The sequence below is a fragment of the Populus euphratica genome, unplaced genomic scaffold (assembly GCF_000495115.2).
Source record: "Populus euphratica unplaced genomic scaffold, PopEup_1.0 scaffold98.1, whole genome shotgun sequence".
NCBI classification, from domain to species: Eukaryota; Viridiplantae; Streptophyta; class Magnoliopsida; order Malpighiales; family Salicaceae; genus Populus; species Populus euphratica.
Window position 1 is genome coordinate 619,303 of NW_011499986.1, and position 21,886 is coordinate 641,188.

The 21,886-nt window shown below is 34.9% G+C and overlaps 2 protein-coding genes and 1 long non-coding RNA gene across 3 annotated transcripts; all 3 read left to right on the plus strand.

The window, feature by feature from the left end:
• The first annotated feature begins 382 nt into the window (after window positions 1-382).
• Window positions 383-1,318, plus strand: LOC105140152 (histone H3.2). Its single transcript, XM_011046860.1, has 2 exons — window positions 383-1,069; window positions 1,129-1,318. The coding sequence occupies exon 1, from the start codon at window positions 505-507 to the stop codon at window positions 913-915; it is 411 nt and encodes a 136-aa protein (XP_011045162.1). The 5' UTR covers window positions 383-504; the 3' UTR covers window positions 916-1,069; window positions 1,129-1,318.
• A 1,310-nt stretch (window positions 1,319-2,628) lies between these two features.
• On the plus strand, window positions 2,629-5,427 carry LOC105140153 (transcription initiation factor IIF subunit beta-like). Its single transcript, XM_011046864.1, has 6 exons — window positions 2,629-2,951; window positions 3,468-3,576; window positions 4,092-4,222; window positions 4,305-4,379; window positions 4,643-4,792; window positions 5,180-5,427. Exons 1-6 carry the CDS (start codon window positions 2,751-2,753, stop codon window positions 5,297-5,299), a joined length of 786 nt encoding a protein of 261 aa, XP_011045166.1. The 5' UTR covers window positions 2,629-2,750; the 3' UTR covers window positions 5,300-5,427.
• Window positions 5,428-7,445: 2,018 nt separating this feature from the next.
• Window positions 7,446-13,519, plus strand: LOC105140154 (uncharacterized). Its single transcript, XR_845139.1, has 3 exons — window positions 7,446-8,013; window positions 8,123-8,245; window positions 13,014-13,519. It is a non-coding gene; the product is annotated as an uncharacterized LOC105140154 (long non-coding RNA).
• The last annotated feature ends 8,367 nt before the right edge of the window (window positions 13,520-21,886 follow it).

Sequence of the window (21,886 nt, forward strand, 5' to 3'; positions counted from 1 at the left end):
TGATATATTAAAATAATATTTTTTATTTTTTAAAAATTATTTTAAATTTTAACATATTAAAATAATTTAAAAATTATTAATTTAAAATAAAAAAAATTAAAATTTTTTCACAAACATTTTTATTAAAAAAAAAACTATATCAATCCACCGTCACAAATTTCCACAGTCGCGCCTCTTAAAACACAAAAATTCAATTCCCGCCTTAGAAACACCTCCCATTGGTCCATCCACATTGCACGCGGATCGCGATTCTCGTCTCGATAATCCAAAGATTCCTACCCGTCGATCAATCAATAATCAACGGCCCTAATTCACTCTCCTCACTTTTCCCCTAACTCAAAACCCCTCCATCGAAGCACGAAAATTTCAAATCCCCGCTTACCCCAACCAAACCTCCCCTTAAATCAGGCCCAAATCTCAATCGTTTATCATCATTCTCTTAACGAAAGCAAAAGCTAGAGCAATTTATCTTTTATCTGCAATTCTCTTTCGATTCAATCAGCAATGGCCCGTACCAAGCAGACTGCAAGAAAATCCACTGGAGGCAAGGCCCCTCGCAAGCAGCTGGCAACTAAGGCTGCCCGGAAGTCTGCCCCAGCCACCGGAGGCGTGAAGAAACCCCACCGTTTCAGGCCAGGAACTGTGGCTTTGAGAGAAATTAGGAAGTACCAGAAGAGCACTGAGCTTTTGATCCGCAAGCTTCCATTCCAAAGGCTTGTGAGAGAAATTGCTCAGGATTTTAAGACTGATCTCAGGTTCCAGAGCAGTGCTGTTTCTGCTCTTCAAGAAGCAGCTGAGGCTTATCTTGTGGGTCTCTTTGAGGACACAAATCTGTGTGCTATTCATGCTAAAAGGGTTACAATCATGCCTAAGGATATTCAGCTGGCTAGAAGGATCAGGGGTGAAAGGGCTTAATGACATGTTAGGTATTTCTGGGTAGATGGGCATCTCTTATCCCTGTTTCTATCTTCTAGGTATCATATGTCTATTTCCTTGTCTAGTGCCTTTGCCTCCAAGTACTAAAAGATGTAATCGTTTTAGATGTAATGGAAGGATGATTACTTGCTATATCAGCTGAGTTAGCATCTCATTTTTGTACGTTCTAGTAGTTTGTTAATATGCCTCAAAATCTGAGCAGCGATCATGCCTCTGGTAGAAATCCAAGTTTGGGTTTATTGTTTTTCACGCTGGTGATCGTTGTGAAACCCCTCATTTAGCCTTGTTCTGAAGGACTTGTTGATGCTATAAAGTTGAAACCTTGTTCCAACGCCTCCTCTCATCTAATGATTCGATGACGGGCTGAAGCCAATGAATGTGGCCTATTGGTGTTCGGTTATTTTGGCTCAACCTCTATAAGGCGGTCGAGCAAGCCACAAAAAAGTAAAAAACGCTGTGGAGTGGTATCCGTCAGTTTTCTTATTTAAACATAATTTTATCTGTTCGGTTATAAAATGAATCATAATTTTTATTTTTTAACCTCACCAAAAGTTTTAAACTTAGTTTTTTAAGAACCTGCTTTCATATGCTTTTGCTATATTTTTTTGATGCCTTTCATTGAGTTGTATTTTATTATTATTGAATTTGCTATCCAAATTAAAATAACCACACCCTTTTTTGAATTAATAGAAATATTGATATTGTGCAGTTTTTGTATAAGTAAAAAATTTCTAGAAACCTAAGTTTTTGTATACATGATTAAAAAAATTATTTTTAATTCTCATCAATTATTTATATAATCCATCATAATTTTATTTATGAATTTTTTTTAATTGATATACTTCTATGTTTACAATTCCATCAAAACTAAAGGGTTTTTTTTTTTTTAATAACACGAGGTGTTCGAATTGGTTTATAAGCATCACGATTAATCCTTGGATTCACTGAATATCCTATAAATCTAATAGATATGTAAGGTACCATGGAGATGACAAATGTACACGTTAAGACTTGAACTCAAGATACAAAGGTAAAAAAATTCTGTCAAGACTACTGAGCTAAAGTCTCAGTGCAAGAAGAACTAGAAGTTTTTTTTTTTGATAATCCGGGATGTTCGGACTAATTTATGCACACGACAATTAATTTTTAGATCTATTAAATATTCTGCAAGTTTAGTAGGCAAGTAAAGTATCATAGGGGTGATAAATATGCATGTTAAGAGTTTATTAACCTAGAATGTATAAATAAAGAAACTCTACTATGACTATTAGGCTACAAGCCTTGATTCAACTAGAGGTTTTTTTAATATTTATGATAGTATTATAGTAAATATAACTAAATAATAAAATTTGAGCTATAATTCACATTGTTGTTTTTATAATATATTACTAATAAAATGCACATTAATATAATAAAAAAAATAAAAAATTAATACATATATTTTTAAATTATTTTATTATCAACATTAATTTTAATTATTATTTTAACCAATATCTTGAATATGGTTTTTATTAAAAAATAAAATAAATAAAATATATATTTTAATTAAAATAATAACAACTAAAAATAAAATTTTTAAATAATTTTTTTATATTAAAATCTCCACACTAAAAAACTCTGACCATTCATTAACTAAAGTGGACCCTAATTCGAATCCGGTTCAAGGAAAGGGTCCTCGGTTCACCTCTCAAAACAACAGCGTCAATAAAGAGAAGATTAGACGAGACAAGACTGGGAAGCAAAGCAGTAAAAATCTCAAAAAAACTGAACGAGAAAGACAAGCAAAATTCGAGCAAGAAAAATCAAGCAGGGAGATGGAAGAGGATAACAGCAGTAGCAGCGCTAATTTAGAAACATCAAAGGCAGACAGATCTGTTTGGTTGATGAAGTGTCCAGTAGTGGTTGCGAAGTCATGGAAAAATCATACCTCCCCTTCTTCTTCAGATTCTGCCCCTCTTGCTAAAGTCGTTCTCTCCCTCGATCCTCTCCAATCTGACGATCCCTCTGCTCTTCAGGTACTCTTCGTCTTCTCAATTTGCGCTCAATGTTTGATTTTTTTTAATAATTAGGGTTTCATCGTTTAACTCTTTAACCCTAGTTTATTTTAGTCAGTGAACTATTCTTACTTATATCAGTCGAGTCGAGCAAATTATAAATCCGAGGATACTAAAGCTGTAATGGAATTTGTGTAATGGATTTTTTAAGGTAGCTCTTAAACTATATGACCTATAGTTTATCATGAAGCGTTCAATAGTTCAATCAGCTGATGATTGCTTGGTGCGCTTGAATTTGCATTTATAAGATGCTTTATTTCACTAGTCATCTGTATTGTTAGGCATTGATTGCAAAAGTCAATCTGTACTTTTTATCTGGGAATTTAAATCAGATGATCGTATATGTGTGGATTCTCGAGGCCGAAATAGCTTGTAATGATTTTAAAAGAGAGCATATAGTTTATATCTGGTTGCTTGATATGTTATCTTTGTAATTCATCATTTCATCTCTCTTACATGATTCCAAATGGTAATCAGTTCACTATGGAGATGGCTCGCACCGAGACTGGGAATGTACCGAAGAGTTATTCTTTGAATATGTTTAAAGACTTTGTTCCTATGTGCGTCTTTTCTGAGACACCTCAAGGTGAGGATCCAGTTTGTAACTACTGGATGATTTTTCACATTTTTTTTTTTTTTGTGGAAGAAATTTTGTGATTCTTTTGACTGGTGAGTCAGGATTCAAACAATTCTTGAGGATCTCGCTAGCCCTTTATTGGTTTTTGTGGATGTTTGTATTTTCAATCCTTTATGATTCAACTCAATTTCAATAATTATCTCCTGTCATTTGTTATTATTGACTCAAGTACAATACTTGATGTGAAGATTGATGTTGAACATTGCAATTTGCAGAAATATTAATAAGGGACCTCTCATTCACGAGTATGCATGTTTATTGTATATGAGCATCATACTTCTGAAGGCACTTGTTCATTACTCATGAGTATGCAATTCGGATGTTTCAAACAGATGCAGTCTACATGTTTTTGATCTAATCCATGATAGTATGCTTTGCGCTGATATCTGCTTTTCTTTGTACACTGATATTAGCTACTTGTTTTGGATTTCTACTATTTGCAAAATCTTTTCAATTATTTATAGGGAAGGTCGCCATGGAAGGAAAAGTGGAACATAAATTTGACATGAAGCCCCATGAGCAGAACATTGAGGAGTATCATAAATTGTGCCGTGAAAGGACGAAGAAATCTATGGTCAAGATAAGACAGATACAGGTAGAGGATTAGATTGTTGTTTACTTTGCTATTTAATCACCTGGATATAACAGAAGTTTTGATTCCTTGGTTGCTTTTAAAGGTGATTAATAATGACCGTGGAGTTCACATGAGGCCCATGCCTGGAATGGTTGGCTTGATTTCATCTAGCTCCAAGGTATATTTTCTTTCCCCATTGGACATGTTGATATTAGGATGTTCGTAAATTAGTTCTCTTTTATTTGGCTTTAAACAATGGAGTTATGAACAATACTGCTCCTTAGTAATGGGAAAAGATAACGTGTATACTTTCCTAGTAGTGCTTTCCTCTGGTAGCACTTTTTCTGACAAGAATAATGTGGTGCTATTAGCCAAAGATCCATTCTTTCTGCCCTTAAGAATAAAAAATTGTAATCTTTATTGTCAATTTTATACGAGTAGGATAAGAAGAGAACACAACCAGTTAAACAATCGGACGTTAAGAGAACCAGGAGGGATCGTGGGGAATTGGAAGATATCATGTTCAAGTTATTTGAAAGACAACCAAATTGGGCCTTAAAGCAGCTTGTTCAAGAAACAGATCAACCTGCGGTATGCCTTTTCTATTCCTTGCTGTTATATAACAGAGGTGTTACTGATAAAAAGTTCTGATGTGGTAACAGCTCTTCAGAATATATGCTTGCTAATGCCATTTCCTTTACCGATGCTTGTTGGCTGGTAGACTTCCTAAAATAAGTGTTAATCCATGGTTCATAAATTATATGGTTGTACCTGATTAGTTGATCTGTGGACCATGATTGATGTTAGCTCCTATGTTTTCATCATTGTTATCTAATGCTTATATAGATATGATAATCCCTTTCCTTATATATTTGGTTTCTAGAAGGATGGTTGTCAAATCGGCTCTGTTTTTTTATACCATTATATTGCTCTGGGTATTCATGTGTGAAATTTATTTGGTGTTTTCTCTGAATGCAGCAATTCTTGAAAGAGATACTGAATGAGCTGTGTGTGTACAATAAGCGGGGAACAAACCAAGGAACCTATGAACTTAAGCCAGAATATAAGAAAACTGTTGAGGATACAGGTGCTGATTAATCTTCTCATCTATATTTGTATGGTTGAAACTTTACCATTTTTCTCCTGACAGATATAGGTCAGTAGCAAACCTTTATGGAAGGAGACCATAAAAAAAAAATAAAAAAAAATGGAAAAATAAAAAAATTGGGCAGGAGGGCGGGAGTGTCTTACTTGGAAATACTGTGGTTAAGGTGCCTCAACATCATGATTGGGAAATCCAATCGGGGGAGACTTACATAGGTTCAATTTTATCAGGTTGGTTGATAAGAACCCTTTACTATGTTCCTTAGTTTCATAATTTTTGCTGAAGCAACTTGTAAAATTTGATTTGGATGGCGTGTATCCTGAAATAGAATGTTTTCCTTTAGTGTGACTTGTTTACAATAGTGCTAGACTGCTTGTTTAATTCTTTAGCAATAGAAACATACTTTGTTGAGAGATTATTTCCATTGTCCTTATTGTAGAGAAAGTCCCTTCAGAAAGAAAGAAAGTTTCTAAAGTTTGCAGGTGTGTTCCTGTAGAGCAGAGTCATTTATGACTTTTGCATCCTCTTGGTGATAGCTTGTTGTGGGCTTGAGTTCAGCTGATTGCCAAATCTATCTCTCTTTTGTAGCATTGATTCTCCAGTAAATTTCTTCTTCACTAACCAGCATCATTGTGAATGTCCAGATAGGGTGTCCCTGTGTTTGAATTCCTAATCGAAATTGTTAAAGCAATTACGAATGGGGACTGGATGCTAAGAAAACGAGTAATGCTGTGTTGCATGAAAAGAAGTTAGAACGCAATAATCGTTGCAGACATGGCAGCTGGTGTAACTTATTGAGCTTCCGGATCATTTATTTTCTCTTGTTCATGTTATTTCCATTTAAGTTATTTTCTTGCTTGTAGATATCCGATTTTGTCTGAGAAAAATTTCCTGGTTTTTGCATCACTTAATAATGGCGGACAAAATTTATCCTGGAGTCACCCTTTTAAATGATTTTAAAACTATGAGTAATAATTAGTTAGTCGTGTTGAACTTCACGGACTAAATAAAAAATAAGAGGGAGGAAGCTTCCTGATGAGGTATCTGAATGAAACTGGATGTTCAATTACCGATTGTTTTTGTGTTTGCTACAGTGTTTGAGTGCTTTTTAAAAGTTGATTTAGATTAAAAAAGTATTAAATTAATGATTTTTTAATGCTTTACAATAATTTCGATATGCTTTCAAACAAAATTTATTTTGATATATTTTCATGCCTAAAATACCCTGGCTTAACACATACGTAACCAGCCAGCCAAGGGCAAGTAGTTTGTCCCTTGAAGAGGCTTTAACTGCAGTTGAGAAAACAAGATGGAAAATGCATATGCTGATGCAGTGACTGAATCAGCATTTCAAAGGAACTCATAACTTAACGAGTCGAAACCTTGTCAGCTTGGTATGGTCGAACCAGGTAGATCAAGGGCTTATCTGCACTGAGCTAACTTAACGAGTCGAGACTAATTCTATATCATATAAACACGTCTTAATGCATATGCTGATGCAGTGACTGAATCAGCATTTCAAAGGAACTCATAACTTGCTTCTTTGCTGTGATGTTTCTCCCCATCTCTCTATAGGGCGGGGATGTCTTATTTGGAAGTAACAGGCTTCAGAATATGCTTAAGGTGCTTCAACACCATGATCGTGAAATTCAATCGGCGGAGATCGCATTTTATCCGTCTGGTTAGTGGAAACCCATTATCGTTGTTCATAGTTTCATAATCTTCGCTGAAGCAACATGTAAAATATTATTCGGATGGCGTGTGAGTTGAAACTTGAAATAGAACGTTTGCCTGCGGTATGGATTGATTACGGTAGTGCCGAACTGCTTCTCTCTCTAGAAATGGAAGCATAATTTGGTGTCGACAGTTTCTTTCACATTATTTACTAAAACAAAGTCATTTTGTTCTTCTTTCTTTGATTTTTTAATGTTGATTCTATTATGTTTGGTTGGGTCTATCAATTCACTACTAAAAATTTAGTTCGTAATCAAATTTTATCAAATTAGAAATTTAACCGTGTACATTGTGTTTTGAAGTATCACTCGAGCCCAGTTGTATTTTAAAAATTAAATTAGTTTAAATTTACCAGATTAAACTAAAAAAATATGAATAAGTTAACTTTAATTATGTTTGCTATTATTATTTTGGATCATATTTTAAAAGAGGCTACGAGGAAGATATTTGTCGTGCATTTTATTGTCTTATGCATGGCGTGGACCATCTAAGATCTGATAAATGATCGTGGAGAAACTTTATAATCTCATGATGATTTTTTTTTCTTCTTTCCTGAAAATAGCCTATCTAAAACTAAAGAACTTGATTATCAGAATTTATATAAAAAATTAGAAACTGGGCCTGTGTTGTGTGATATAAAGACAGAATGAGCCCTGGCTTTTGTATGAGTTATGGGTGCATTTAAAAAAAAGATTTGGGCTAAGGCCCACATCTAAGAAACTAAGTCCACGGCCACTGTTTACTTTGACCACCTCGGAAACTGAAGAGTGAAGAGGCGTGAAGCCACAGCAACTCAAAAATACCAAAACGATGGATCACTTTGCCACAAGCTAAAGGTAACGCGTACGCTCCTCTGCAATTCATCATTCGTTTATCAACTTTATCATGCGCGTGATGAGTGAATGCGAGTGGAAGAAAGATAAGAACAATGTCTTCTTTTTAAGATTGCGAGAAGAATGATCGAGACAGTTGTGTGAATATCAACGACGTTTGATTCTTCTCCGACTTTTTTACACGCTTCATTCTGAGATGTTTATAACTGATCACATAATGTCACTCTTTCCTGATGGTTAACATTGCAGATTCTATACTGGGTTCCTAGTAGGTGCAAAGAAAGACTTGTGCCTATAGCCTGTAAGTGGATGGATGTCTGCTGTGCTGTGGGACTGGGATACCACTCCGAACCAAAACCTAACAGACTCTCAGTAAGTGCCCTTTTTTACCGTTGCATTTATGCAGGGTTCAATACTTCTCTTAACAATGGCATCATATCCTATATATCTGGGCATTGCAATACCAATACTAAATTAATAATATGTCTTGAATTGCAATAATATTGATCCCATTTTGGAGTGTTCCAAGTGTCCTAGAGAAACGAGAAACTGGCACCATGCTATTGAATCTAGGGGCTGATGTTTTAGCAATTGAACATATACCAGAACCCTTTTAGTATTAATTCTTATTTCCTAATGTGATCATATAAATGTATGGTCAAGGCATTTAGGGGAAGAAACAAGAATTTCAAATGTAAGATGCTAAACTCCTTAATTAATAATATATGAAACAATTAGCTATGTTCTCCGTTCAAATCTCCAGACTGACCTGGTATTAAGTCTATAATAGTTTAGAACTTGAGATTTACCCTCATAAACTCGATGCTTCATCATAAAAGCATCTCTTTGTTTGAACTTCTTTTTCGTTGAAAAATATGATGTGTTTGCATGATATCAAAGCAACCTAAATAATTAGAGTTCTATAATAGTCATCCATTAGATGAACACGTACATTGCAAGTTTGAAATTGTTTGATGCTATTGTCATCATTTTCTTGAATATCATCATTAATTGTGAGCATTTCAAGTGATTCATCAAAGTTTTTATCATTCTAAGCCTTGATCCATACAAGGTCTTACTATCCAATAGACTCAATTGTTTAGGGCAATCTCATTACTATAATTTTAATCAAGAGAAACTAATAATGGATCACATATACAATGAAAGCAAATGATGAGAAACTGGCTTTTATTGATGCTATAGAACATATCCTTTTCTATAATTTGGCAAGAAGGTATGAGGAATGCTTACAAAGTTTGTGAAATACTTATATTGTAAAACTTGTTGGGATTCTGACCAGTAATGTTCTGATAGTTGTTCATTGGAGGCTAAACACATTGACATAATATTTAATGTGGTTCAACAAATTACATACATCTATGAGAGATGTCCATATCATTAAAGATATAGAAGAGATATAATACAAATACATGAAGAAAGAGGATCACATTTACTCTACTCAACTCCCAACTCTCATTGTTGCACTTGCAGCTGCTGCAATGACAACCCTTTTCTTTTTTTTACTCTTGTTCCACTCTCTTTCATTTTGCTCTCATATAATGCCTCTATTTATAAGCAATTCAATGGCAGATAAGAGGCCATAAATTATGGCACAAATAGTGGTAGCACATGAGTTGCACCATTTTATCAATGGTCGATGCAACTTGTTTGATAATACACACCTACCATTACAGGCTTTTGAAAATAACAATCTTTTCCTAGAGTAGGGTTGCAAATGTTGCTACATAAGTGACAATATCCCAACAATCACCCTCTTTGCCATTCATGTGGGCAATTATCCTTTTGCTTCTTTAGCATAAGCTTGGATCTTGCAGCTTTTCCAAGCTTACCATTTTGAGAGCGTCTCCAACCAAGTTTGCATGTACTTATCAAACCTTTCAATTACCAGAGTCACCTAAGCACTCCCTTGCTCACACCAAAAGATCACTTTAACCAAATGGTCTCCTACATCACATCTAAAAAGTGTTAACGCTTGTCTCTGAGATATAACATTTCTTTTCAAGTGTATCAATCATGTTCTGTTCGGAATGATTTTTCAAGCCTCATTCCAAGGCTTGTAACACTCCCTTAAACAGAAATTTCTATTCTAAAGTGCGACAATCATTATTTGAGTATCTCAATATGATCACGAGTTGACTACTCTTTCAAGAGTTTACTTATCTAGGAGTTGTGTCTGCCCTCTATTCCACCATAGAAACCATGCCTTACTTCTCCGTGAGTCTCTCGTTCTTAGTCCTAAAAGTCCTGGTAGCTCTCCACCTTTAACTATGGGGGCTGTACATTAAAGGTTGATATATATATCTATCTTCATACTTTGAGTATTATAATGTCATTACCAAGCTCACCATCTTAACATGAGCAACTTGTTTCAGGAATCTGCACATGCCCTCTACTCATTCCTAGCAGTCACGTCTTAATGCTTTATAAGTCATCCACTTATTGTCCAAAGCAAATGTCTTCTAGCTCATTGATCTTTAGCATGGGGGCAATATCCATCAAAGCCAATTCGGTATTTGTCTGGGAAATATCCATTAAAGTCAATTCAATATTTGTCTTCATACTCATCATAACCACTTCATTGGCTACACACTTGTCCATTTATATCCAGCTATCGCATTGGCTTTGGGCGTTCTGAACTTGGGCTCTCATCATGGCCCTCACACCTCTTGAGGTGTCTCTGTCTGTAGTCATGAAACGATTTAATTTTAGACTCATATCATAGTCCTCACACCTTCTGTCTAAGGAGTCTTTGCATGTCGTCATGAGATGATTTGTACTTGGGCTCATATCATGGCCTACACAACTTTCTTTGAGGTGTTTTCGCTCGTCATAGGGCAATCTCATCCTTCTTCATTGGGGATGACTCTAGTAGCTATAAGATTCTCTACCACTATGGGTATTTGGGAGAGATCACTGCCACTGATCTCTTAGAAAGAGAGAGTTGCGGTACACTCCTCATAATCTTGTATCTAGATTTCTATGTTTGGAGCTCGTGTGCCTTTCATCATCACACTTGACAACTCCACCTATACTAGTTCTCTTTGGTGTATTCGTCTTTCATCATAAGTGGTCGCACCCCCTTAATTAGGTACTTCTGCAATAGATTATCTTTCCATCCCTACATGCATTGAAAAGGTCCTCGCCTGTTGCCTTTATCAAGAGCACAAGAGACTTCTTGTTATACAACTTTTTACACAGTCTTTACTCTAAGCTTCATATGAGAACTCTTCTTCTCTTTGCACTTATCGTCTCATTACAATACCTCATTGAATCCTACAGGTACTCCTACATAATCCCCGTGTTCCCTTATGCAATTTCTGTTCTTTAGATTCTTTTTATTCCTTGCTTATGTTTGACAACAGCTTATTCTGTCACAACACTTATCCAAGTCAAAATAGGATACCAATTTTTATCCCCTTGCTGTATTTTTCTTTCATTATTAGGGTCTTCATCAATTCTTCCCTCGAGAAATCACAATCACCAAATCTAATTTTTTTTTTAGAAATCACCATTACATCATATCTTTGATCATACAGAACCCAACTATTCCCCTTGTGTTGTCATCTTGCTAGTCTTCAACAGTTTCATTACAAACTGCTATATATACAAAAATAGTACTGTATGGATAATCCTTCAACCAAGCAAGTTCCTAGGAAAGATTAGAGGGGTCATACTAGTCCCGTTTAAAATCCAATCTCCTAGACAGAACCTTTTAGGCCATATCTATCCATTGTACTGCTTTGCTGTATATACAACCATTTGCTTGCTTTGTTGTGACTTTCCTTTACAAGTGATGCAGCTTTCCTTTACAAGTAATTTGGAAGATATTGGTTTTATACCTGATTTCTCAACATCTGACGAGACTACCAGTGCTTAGATTCATCAAGATTGGTCTTTATTAATTTCCACTTTCCACCTTAAATGGTCCACATGATCAGGTGTCTATAGTGTTCTAATTTTGCATTCCTTCAAGGCAACTAAAAAATCTACTCATTTAACAGTTCAGCACATGTAATTTGGAAAACATGTGAGACCTTCTTTTTTTTTTATCTCCATCAACCACCTTGATGACCGCTAAATGCCTCTTGATCGGGCAATACCTCTTAATAATTTACCACCATTATTTTTGGTTTTAATTTCAACAATCAGACCATACCATTGCATCCAGAGTGATCAAATTAGCTGAAAATAATTCTAGCCTGATGAGCGACCCATATTCAATCTCAGATTCGGTTGCATGTAGGATCAGTTACATTTTATCCTTTTTCTCAGCTCCAACTCGGTTCGGCTTTACTTTACTCGGCTCGCATCTGATGACATGGTAGGTAGGTATCACTATGATGATGTGCCAGCTGACTAGGCGTTGACATGGCATATCAATTGTGCATGCTGATGACATGCTTACGTCATGATGATGTCATCCTCTAAAAATATCAATCACGTGGGTTAGGTCGTTTGATATTCGGGTCAGGTCAGCTCATCTAAATCCACAAGAGATGTTCATATTATTAGAGATAGAGAAATGCTACAATACAAATATATAGAAGAGGAGGATCATATCCACTCAACTCAACTCCCAGCTCTCATTGGTGCACTTGTAGCTGTTGCTACTGTAGCCCTTCTCTCTTCTTCACTCTTGTTCCACTCTTTCTCATGTTGCTCTCAAATAATGCTTCTATTTATAGGCAATTTAATGGTAGACAAGAGGCCATAAATTATGGTACAAATGGTGGCAGCAAATGAGTTGCACTATTTTATCAATAGTTGGTGTATCTTGTTTGATAATACACACCTATTATTGTAGGCTTTTAACAATGACAATCCTCTTCTAAAGTAGGGCTGCAGATGCTACCATATAAGTGACAATATCCCAACAAAACTATCATATATAACCTACTTAAAAGCAGATGATTCCTGTAATTGTATACCATGGAAAAAACAGAATTTCAAGCAAATTTGAATGCCAGTAGGTTATATATTTTTCGTCCTGTAGGATTAAAATAATTAATGAATTTTTTTAAGAGCCATGTGTCATATTCTCGATGCTACTATTAGAGCAGACCATAAATATTTTTATGTTCAGCAAATTCCTAAATAAGTTTTTCATGTGATTATACAGGGGTTATTACATCTCTAATAGCTAATTAGTTGCATGTTTTGCTTTGATATGACAACTCATGCACTACAACTTGCGGATCTCATTGACATTGAAAATGTTTCATGAATACAAAGAAGTGCCTTATCAAGTGGATGTTGAACGCAACATTCGTGCTCTAAATGGGCTCTTGTCGAGTGCGGAGAGCCACTGGCGCGTTGCCCACTGATTCTGCCTATTAGACACGCAAACGGTGATGAGGACCCTGAATGATCTACTAGGAATCCTCTGTCACCTATGGAAGATTTTCGTAGCTTCTTTGGCTCATGGATCCCAATACCATCTTCTCAAAAATTAATGAGCATGCAATTGAATGCTTTCACCACCTTGGACTTTTTATTGTATGGTGGGCTTGGGATACCCCAGTTAAGGGACCCTTTTCTCACAATGGTGCAGTTTAAAGGGAATGGTAATGGAGACCTGTGACTCCCATGAACGTGGATACTTAAAGTGCATAAGCAATAAATGAAGAGAGCGAGAGAGAGTCTAAGACGGTTTTGATTGAGGATAGTATTTGAGGTTTCACGCCACAATATATCTTAGATACTAAAACACTTGCCCTACAAGATAAGCATGTCATTTTTTTTATTTTTTTTGTGGATTGTCATTCCTTTGTTCTTGTTTTGATAGGAGTCCCGGGGTCAAATTCCACCAGGCTTGTGTATTGGTGGCTATTATTGGATATAAGAATATGAAGATTATGATATTTTGTTTTGTCCAGGGATTTGCTTGTTCCTTGTGCTTTTGGTGTCTGGCAACCATTATCTCGTGTGTGTATTTGTGTGGTTATTGTCCATATGGTTCTTGGTATCTTTTTTCATCCAGGGAATTACATGTTCCATGTGTTATTTGATGTCTGGCAACTATTGGAATCGACTGACCTAGCAACTCCATTAGTGGTGAAACTATTGTGCGTTTCGCTTACATTTGTGCATTAAAGTGCAAAGTTGTGCTGGTGAACTCTATTTTCTTCTTTGCAATCTCTCTGGTTTATTATCAGATAGCTAATGCAAGTACTCAGAACTTTTGGCCATTCTCTTTAGTACCTTGAACCTTGAACCCTTAACTAACCGAATGGAGTAGGGCATGCATCGGCTAAGACACCTACCTGATTCTTTCTTTCTAGTTTTTTTGGGCTTAGACCCCCTTTTTTACCAAAAAAAACTGAATGGCGGCTTGGGTGCATGAAGATTAATCTGGATGAACAGATACGGTTGCATTATATTGATATAACATTGAAAGGAAAAATGTTGCATATAGAGAAGGGTTTTGCTTTCCCAAGTCCTCCTACCTTTCCTCAGTAGAAGCAGATGCTAAAAAGGGACAATTTGTTGCCTTCCACAATCATCCCCTTTAAGCAACTTGAATTCCCATAACTGGTTTTCAAGCACTACATCAAATCATCTCCCATGCACATAATTTCTAGCAGGAATCGAATTCTGGAGAGCATCTTTTTCCCCTTTTGGGGCGTGCTGGTGCAACACCATTGGTTTAAATTCCCGGCATAGCTACAGATTCATGGAGTGCTCGACTTCTATATTTCTTTTTTATTGCTTGATGAAGGTCATGTCTATAATGTTAAATATATAAAATTCTCTAGATAAGGCCTAGACCAGCATGTGGTTCTATTGATATGGTATTTAATTAGTACTATCAGGTGTCTTCCCAAGAAGATTTTCTTTATGTTTCACAAATTTATCAATTTATAGAGGTAAAGCTAAGCAGAAGCCGAAAAGCAGGAAAGAGCCACGCAAAATGAGCAAGGAAGTCAATTTTGACGACTAATTGCCGCAATCATAAATAAAGATTCCCAGTCAAAAAGAAAGAAATTAACGATAGACATCAATGACTAAAAAATTGATCAAACCCCTTTAATTATTTTTTCGGTACAGAAAATCTTTACTACTTTAAATTCACTAGACTATGTCACAAGCACAATTGTAAAAATTACATGAACCTATCTAATCATGTAGGGTGTCTTGAAAAAAGCATCGTGAAACTATTTTCACCAAATATCTCTGTCTTAACCTCTTGTATAGTGATATCGTGGTGGGTGGAATCACTTTATGCACCAAAAGAGCCAAACGAAAGCAATAAAGAAGCCCTAGTGCGTCTATCTGCTAGAGAGTGAAGACCAGAAAAAAGCTAACCCGCATAGGGCTATGGGGATCTTTCCAAGGGGTGGTAGCTGGTTTGGATCTAAATCTCAATCTCATGACTTTAAGAGATAGATGGAACTCCATAACTGGTGTGGTTGTTTTTTTGTCCCCAAAAGCAATTTATCATTGAGAGCAAGAGTTGGTGATATTAGCTTCGTCTCGAAGGAGGATATGATGGCAAACAGAACCTATCCATAGCGACATACCTAATATATGAGTCGGTCTCAGTGTCTTGGAAGATTTTTTTCGAAAAAAATCCACCCCTCCCTCATCCTCGCAGGAAAATTTGAGGGGAAAAAAAGGGATCAAAGGGGTTGCAGCATTGTTCCAGGATTTTATATGCTCATCAGGGCATGTCCTCGATTCGGACTGTCAAAATCAGGATTTAAAATATCGGTATGTCAGGTCTATGTCCAAAGACCTACACGCAGAATTTATCGAGATTTCTCTTGAATTCTCACGGGACATTATGAAAAAAGAGAGAACTTAATTCATTAGTCGCCAGGGGCATGTAGCCTATCGTTCAAATATCATATCAGATGAAGAAATGGATGCCCATGCTACGCTGTTTGAATATTTGAGAATTGACATGGTATATGGACTCAGGCAAATAAATCAAGGGCTCAGGACAGGGTACTTACATCAGCTTCTGCAGATGAAAACGATCGAAGCACTTTCGCTGTATTTACAGTTTCATCGTACCTCCACCGCTCTTTCTCCTGTCTCCATTCGTGCCTTCTCGAACTTTTTGTTCAATTATGTGTAGTTTTTTTTTTTCAGTCGAGTCCTTCGGTTAGTTTTCAATTACAATTTAATTTCTTCTAGTCAAAGTTTCCAGTTTTACCCGCTACAAATAAAACCAAAAAATAATTTTAAAAGGGTAGTTTGGATACTTTAAAAAAATCAACCGTCGATTCTGATCAAGGAACTAACTTATGATTTTTTTTAAGGAAAAAAACTAACTTACAAAATTGTTAAAAAAATAGGGACTAAATAATAATTTACTCAATGTGGAAGCTGTATTTAAGACCCGTCTCATTATCAAAAGAGAGACAATATAGGTTGGTTCTCCTTACCCTCTTCTATCCAAGGGTAGAAGCACTTTATGGTGGGGGCTTTTGGCATCCCCGGATTTTGAAAGACGTTTCATATCAGTACTCATAAGCTTCTATTTTTTTTAATATACCCTTGGATCGAAGGCTATCTACATTCTGCACCCACCGAAAGTTAATCAAATACAACAAACTCATTATTATTTTATGTTATTTTCAAATTTACCCTAAAATTAAATCTCATTTTGACAATCCCATTTCCAAAATCCCTATCCCGTCCCAGCTTCTACAGTATAACATGCCTACTTGCCTAGAGCGGGTGAAAGACTTCACAATGACCCACTCACAAGTAGGGGCAGAAACTCAGTTACTGACTCGTGTTTGCAAAATCAGAGGCAGCTTTGTAAGCTTCAAGATGAAAGATTCCACACTTAAAACTGGAATGAATCTCTGGACCTTTTGAATGGTAACCAAATGCTAATGGTAAGATTCAAGCAGAGCTGGAACGACATTGAAGATACTTAACATGAGCAAACAATTTTAGAGACTGAATCATCGAAAAAAAGGCAACATTGTCCATGCAAATTGGTCAGTGGGAACACAAAGCTTCACGTTGTCCTCAAAGTGCTCAACATGATGTTATGGCGTGAGGAAAATAGTTCTAGATTCATTCATCTAGCTTATGATCACTCTCGTTGACATTCAATGCTCTCGTGTATTGTCTTAATCATGGTGTTTAAATTAAAATAAATTTTGAGCTATATAAATATACTATATGGAATTGTTGAGGACGTTAATTTTTCTATTAATTTCCTCAATTAAGTGGAGAGCCAGAGCAGACATTTATTTTCCGAGAAGCAAGTATTGCTACCGGTTTTTTTAATATATATTATTTATTAAAAAATAATGTAAATCAAGTCTTGAGCTTTATTGATCAAATAATCACGAGTTTAAATCTTATCATTTTTATTTATTTATTTAATTAAAAATAATGAATAGTATAAGGTACAGTTAGCTTGTGCAAGTTTCAAATTTAAAGAGATTTTACTTGAGAAGATATATTAAAATATAATATAAATCATATCTTAAAGTCTTATTTAATAATTTAATTTTTTGAGTTGAGATAATTTTTTGATGTTATTAAATTATTTGTTCATTGATTTTCATTGAGATAATTTTTTGATGTTATTAGGTTACTTGTTCATTGATTTTTCTTTTAATAATCAAGATTTATCATATATCAATTTTCATATATTAAAACTAAACATATCAACTTTCATATATCAAGACTAATAATATCAAATTGCTTTCATAATTATGTCCATGTCAATAATATCTAGAGCCTTATTATGGATCTCAAAACCATCTTTATTGCTACTATTCCTTATTTTTAAGGTTAATTCACAAACTTACCTTACAGTGAAGTTAAGAAGGGCATTATAATGGATAATTACACGCATTAAGGAGAAGCTGCGCATGCTTGCGTGCTTGAAAACTCATAATTAAGCAGCTACTTACTATTTAAGATGAGTTAATCACGCAAATATAAGAAAGGTCAAGGACAGGGCCAACTTGACTCCCACAGTTAACAATAATTTCCTGCATTTTTTTAACTTTTAACCTAATATACATCTGCTCTTCTCTCCACGCCTTCTTGAGAGCTAGCTAGCTGAAGTGATAAAGGGCTGTAGAGGTCATGCAAGGTTAGCCAAAACATATCACAGATCTTTAATCAGTTTCTGATAATGAAGTTTAAGGAAGATTCACGCAAGCATCACATGGCTGTACCAAACAATTATAAAGTATGGTTTCTTGGGTAGGGATTGTAGGCTTAGCCGGTGGTGCGATTTTGGACCACACCCTACCTTTCTACATGCACATGTAATGTCAGTGTCACCTATACAACAAAGAAGGAAAAAATAAAAAATTCTTAGCTATTTTTGCATGGGATTATACCATGCAAGAAAATTATTCATTTTGATCCAAATAGAGGATGATAATTAAAGATCCCGTGTTTCTCAACTTTTTTCTATTTAAAAAAGCATCACTACTACAGAAGAAGCATCATTACCATGTCAAAATTCTTGCCTTTAACTTTTAATGAAAGGAAAATAAAATCTCAAGGTGTTTAATTAATTTAAATTCAAGTCAAACAACCGAGTCGACTCAAACCTCGAACGGGCAGACACACAGGCTTTGAAGATTCTCTCGTGCTAACAAAATCTACTCTAGCTGTCAGGCATGTACTTATGTGACCCAAAAGAGAATGAAGCTGGGCAAATGCAATTAAGATCACAACTGGAATGGTCAGGGGGGTCTCCGACCGGTTCACGCAGGCAGCGTCAGACCAAGTTCTTCTCTTACAGGACCCAACTTTTATTATTATATCTTATGCATACGAACATATGAGCTTATTGTAAAAGTATTGGTGTCAGATAGAAACACTTTATAAACATGAAAAGGCTAAACATATTCTTCCTGGCCAGGACCTATTCTTTTGAATTTTAGAATGATGGTGGTCTCAATTGAGGGGGGGCAGCATGTCTCTTAAAGCAATTTGATCTCAGCACATCCCATATTTGTGCTCGCTCTGGGAGTGGGAACCTTGGTGGAAACACTTCATTAGGACCCTTCGAGAGTAGGATCAGTTTCTTATAGAACTAATCATATTTTAACCTTTAATTCTCCTACCTGAGATCGACTAGTAACATTACAGTGTTATTTCTTCATTCATGTTATATAGTATAAGCCCGTTATATAAAAAGGACCGCTAACAAAACAGATGGATTCCTCCTGTTGGCAGCTACTTTTTATTTATACTATGGTCCTTTACCAATTTTTTAACCTTTCTAACAATGGTGGACATGCATCTAAATGAGCTTTATTCATCTCTCTCTCTCTCTCTCTCTCTCTATCTCTATCTCTATCTATCTATCTACACACACATATACATATATGATGTAGAAAATGGATATATCAAACAATTTGCTTAAATAATTTATAATCTATTTATAGCACACGAGTCTTTTCATAGAGATAATATATTAAAGTGTAATATTATTTTTCTGATAATATTTTTTTAAAAAATATCTCTAACATATATATTAATTTTGATAAAAATATAATAGGTATTTAAAGGGTTTTACATACTATTTCTTACATAACATTAATATCGATAGAAATATGATGGGTTCCTGAAAAACTTTTATATATCTAATGAGTGTAGAGAGAATAAGATCCAAAATATAGCTGAGTCTAGGGAGGTAGGTCTTTCCTTTAATTGAGCCCAAAGAAAGTTGGTCCTTCCCTTGGTTCAGCCTCAATAGAGGTTGTTGTTTTTTTATTTTTTTAGAGAGGGGTGTTAGGCCTTTAAATCTAAGTTTATCAGTAACTTCTCAGGTCTATGTGATTTTTATATGTAAAGACTTGTAAAAGTACTAAGTACAATGAGTTTATTGATTTGTTTTAGTATAAGAAGCGGGGTGAAGATCCCAATTAATACACCAAAGAGCTTATGTGTAGAGGTATGCTCTATATTTGAAAAAAAGTTTTTTAAATATGTAGAGGTGAACCGAACCATGGAGGAACCCATATTTATAAAAATTTTCAGGATGAGAGGGTGAAACCATAGAGGAATCTATACTTGAAAAATTTTTCTTATAAATGGAGAAACCCAATGAGGATAAGCCTATATTAAAAAAATTTCTAAGAGGCTAAGAGAAACTTATGAAGGGCGGAGCTCGTGTTTAGAAAATTTTCAAGTGGTTGAGGGGAACCTAAGGAGCGTGAGCCTATATTTTAAAAAAAATTCTAAAAAGCTAAAGGGAACAAATCCCTATCGACGCACATACTTAAAAAACTCTCAAAGAATGAAGAGGACAGACTCATGTTAATACCCATCCCTAGAAAGTTTTCATAGGGACGAAGAGGAACCCAAGAAGGGATGTGCTATTGCACTAAAGAGACCAAGTCATTTTCTTTCTTAGAGAATAATTGCATTTTTTTAAAAGTCGGAGGCATGTGGTTTTTCTAGCGATGACATGGGGCATGAGAGCCCTCCACTAGAAAAAGAGAGGGGGGGATAGAGAGAGAGACCAAACCTAAGAGAGATATTTGATATCATCTCTAAAGATAACATAAGGTCTGAAAGCCTATTTGGAGACTTGTGTTAATTATCTGAATTCTAGTTAGCATTGGTAGTATATATTTGGTCATAAAACAGGGGCCTGTTGTTTTGTTGAGGTTGACCATCTTAAGTTATCATGAAGGGTGAAGCTGTTGTATGAGGGGGAACCTCTTCCAAGAAGATTGTGCAATTGTACCAGAAAAAACCTCTTCCAAGAAAGATATGCAATCCCACTAGGAAAAACCTATTATAATGAGAGTGTACAAGAGTTCAAAAGCTCTCATTGAAGATTTGTAGATAAAAAATATATGTCAAAGAGACAATGATTTTAATTGAAAAATAAATTTAATTTTTATCAAGGATAATATATCCTCAAGTGATTTGTTGAATTATAGGAGGCTCTCTGATTCATCCCTTGAAGAGTGGTGCTATTACACTAAAAAAATCCATGGTCAATCATTTTCAAAGATGGGGCTGCCGCGAGTGTTAAGACTTGCTCAGGTAATAAAGCCTAATTTTACACCTGAACGACTAACACAACCTAAGTGAGGGGTTTCATTTGGTTAATAAGCTATTGAAATTTTGAATAAGGTAAAGTGGTTGCCGTAACAGGTAAATCCATTAAGCATTTTAGCTCAGATTTGTCATGGTTATGGTTATGTGCCATGAAATGACTTGAAAATGTTATTAGAAAAAAAAAATTGACAGCTGTTTTATTAGTTTTCCACATATAACATCAATGATGATGGTTTTGAAAAATCTAAATAGCTTATAGGTAAGGGTTATGTCTTGAATAATCAATTAATCTCTTGATTCTGGAAATTCAATCCCTCCTCCCTAGCCAAAATGATTGTAGGCGGATACGTAATACCTGTAAAAGGTTCATTTTTGTGAATTTATGGACTCTTCAATGATTAAATCAATAAATTTTTGAGATAAAATATAAAATATTATAAAGAAATACTTTAGAAATAAATATGTTGTAGAGAATAAAAATCCAAAATCTTTTGTTTAAATGATTCCTGTTCTATTTATAGCTTATAAGTTTTTTTATAGAGAGGAGAAGATAAAGTATAATATTGCTCTAATAGCATTAAAGAGGAAGAATATCCTTAACATATATGTTAATGTTAATGTTAATGAAAAATATATATGTATTAATGAGAAAAATATCATTAATATATATGTTAACATGGATATAAATATGGTGAGCTATTGAAGGACTTTGACATATTATCTCTTATACATTATTAAAATTAATAGAAGTATAGTAAGTTATTAAAGGATTTTTATATATTTATTGGGTGTAGGGAGAATAAAATTAAAAATATAGCTGAGCTAAAAAAAATTAATTTGTTTTTTGGTTGAGCTTCAAGATGAAGTTTTATGGATGATTTTTTATATTTTTAAATTTATATTTATTATGATGTGCTTTTTTTTTAACAAAAAAGTGATTGTCTTAATTACTAGCACAAAAAAAAATACTAATTAATTAGAAAT

Bases quoted from the DNA above. Each gene is read 5' to 3' on its own strand.
- LOC105140152 (XM_011046860.1), top strand. From the start codon at position 505: ATGGCCCGTACCAAGCAGACTGCAAGAAAATCCACTGGAGGCAAGGCC.
- LOC105140153 (XM_011046864.1), top strand. From the start codon at position 2,751: ATGGAAGAGGATAACAGCAGTAGCAGCGCTAATTTAGAAACATCAAAG. The intron at 2,952-3,467 runs GTACTCTTCGTC...AATGGTAATCAG, and splicing joins ACGATCCCTCTGCTCTTCAG to TTCACTATGGAGATGGCTCG. The intron at 4,380-4,642 runs GTATATTTTCTT...TTATACGAGTAG, and splicing joins TGATTTCATCTAGCTCCAAG to GATAAGAAGAGAACACAACC.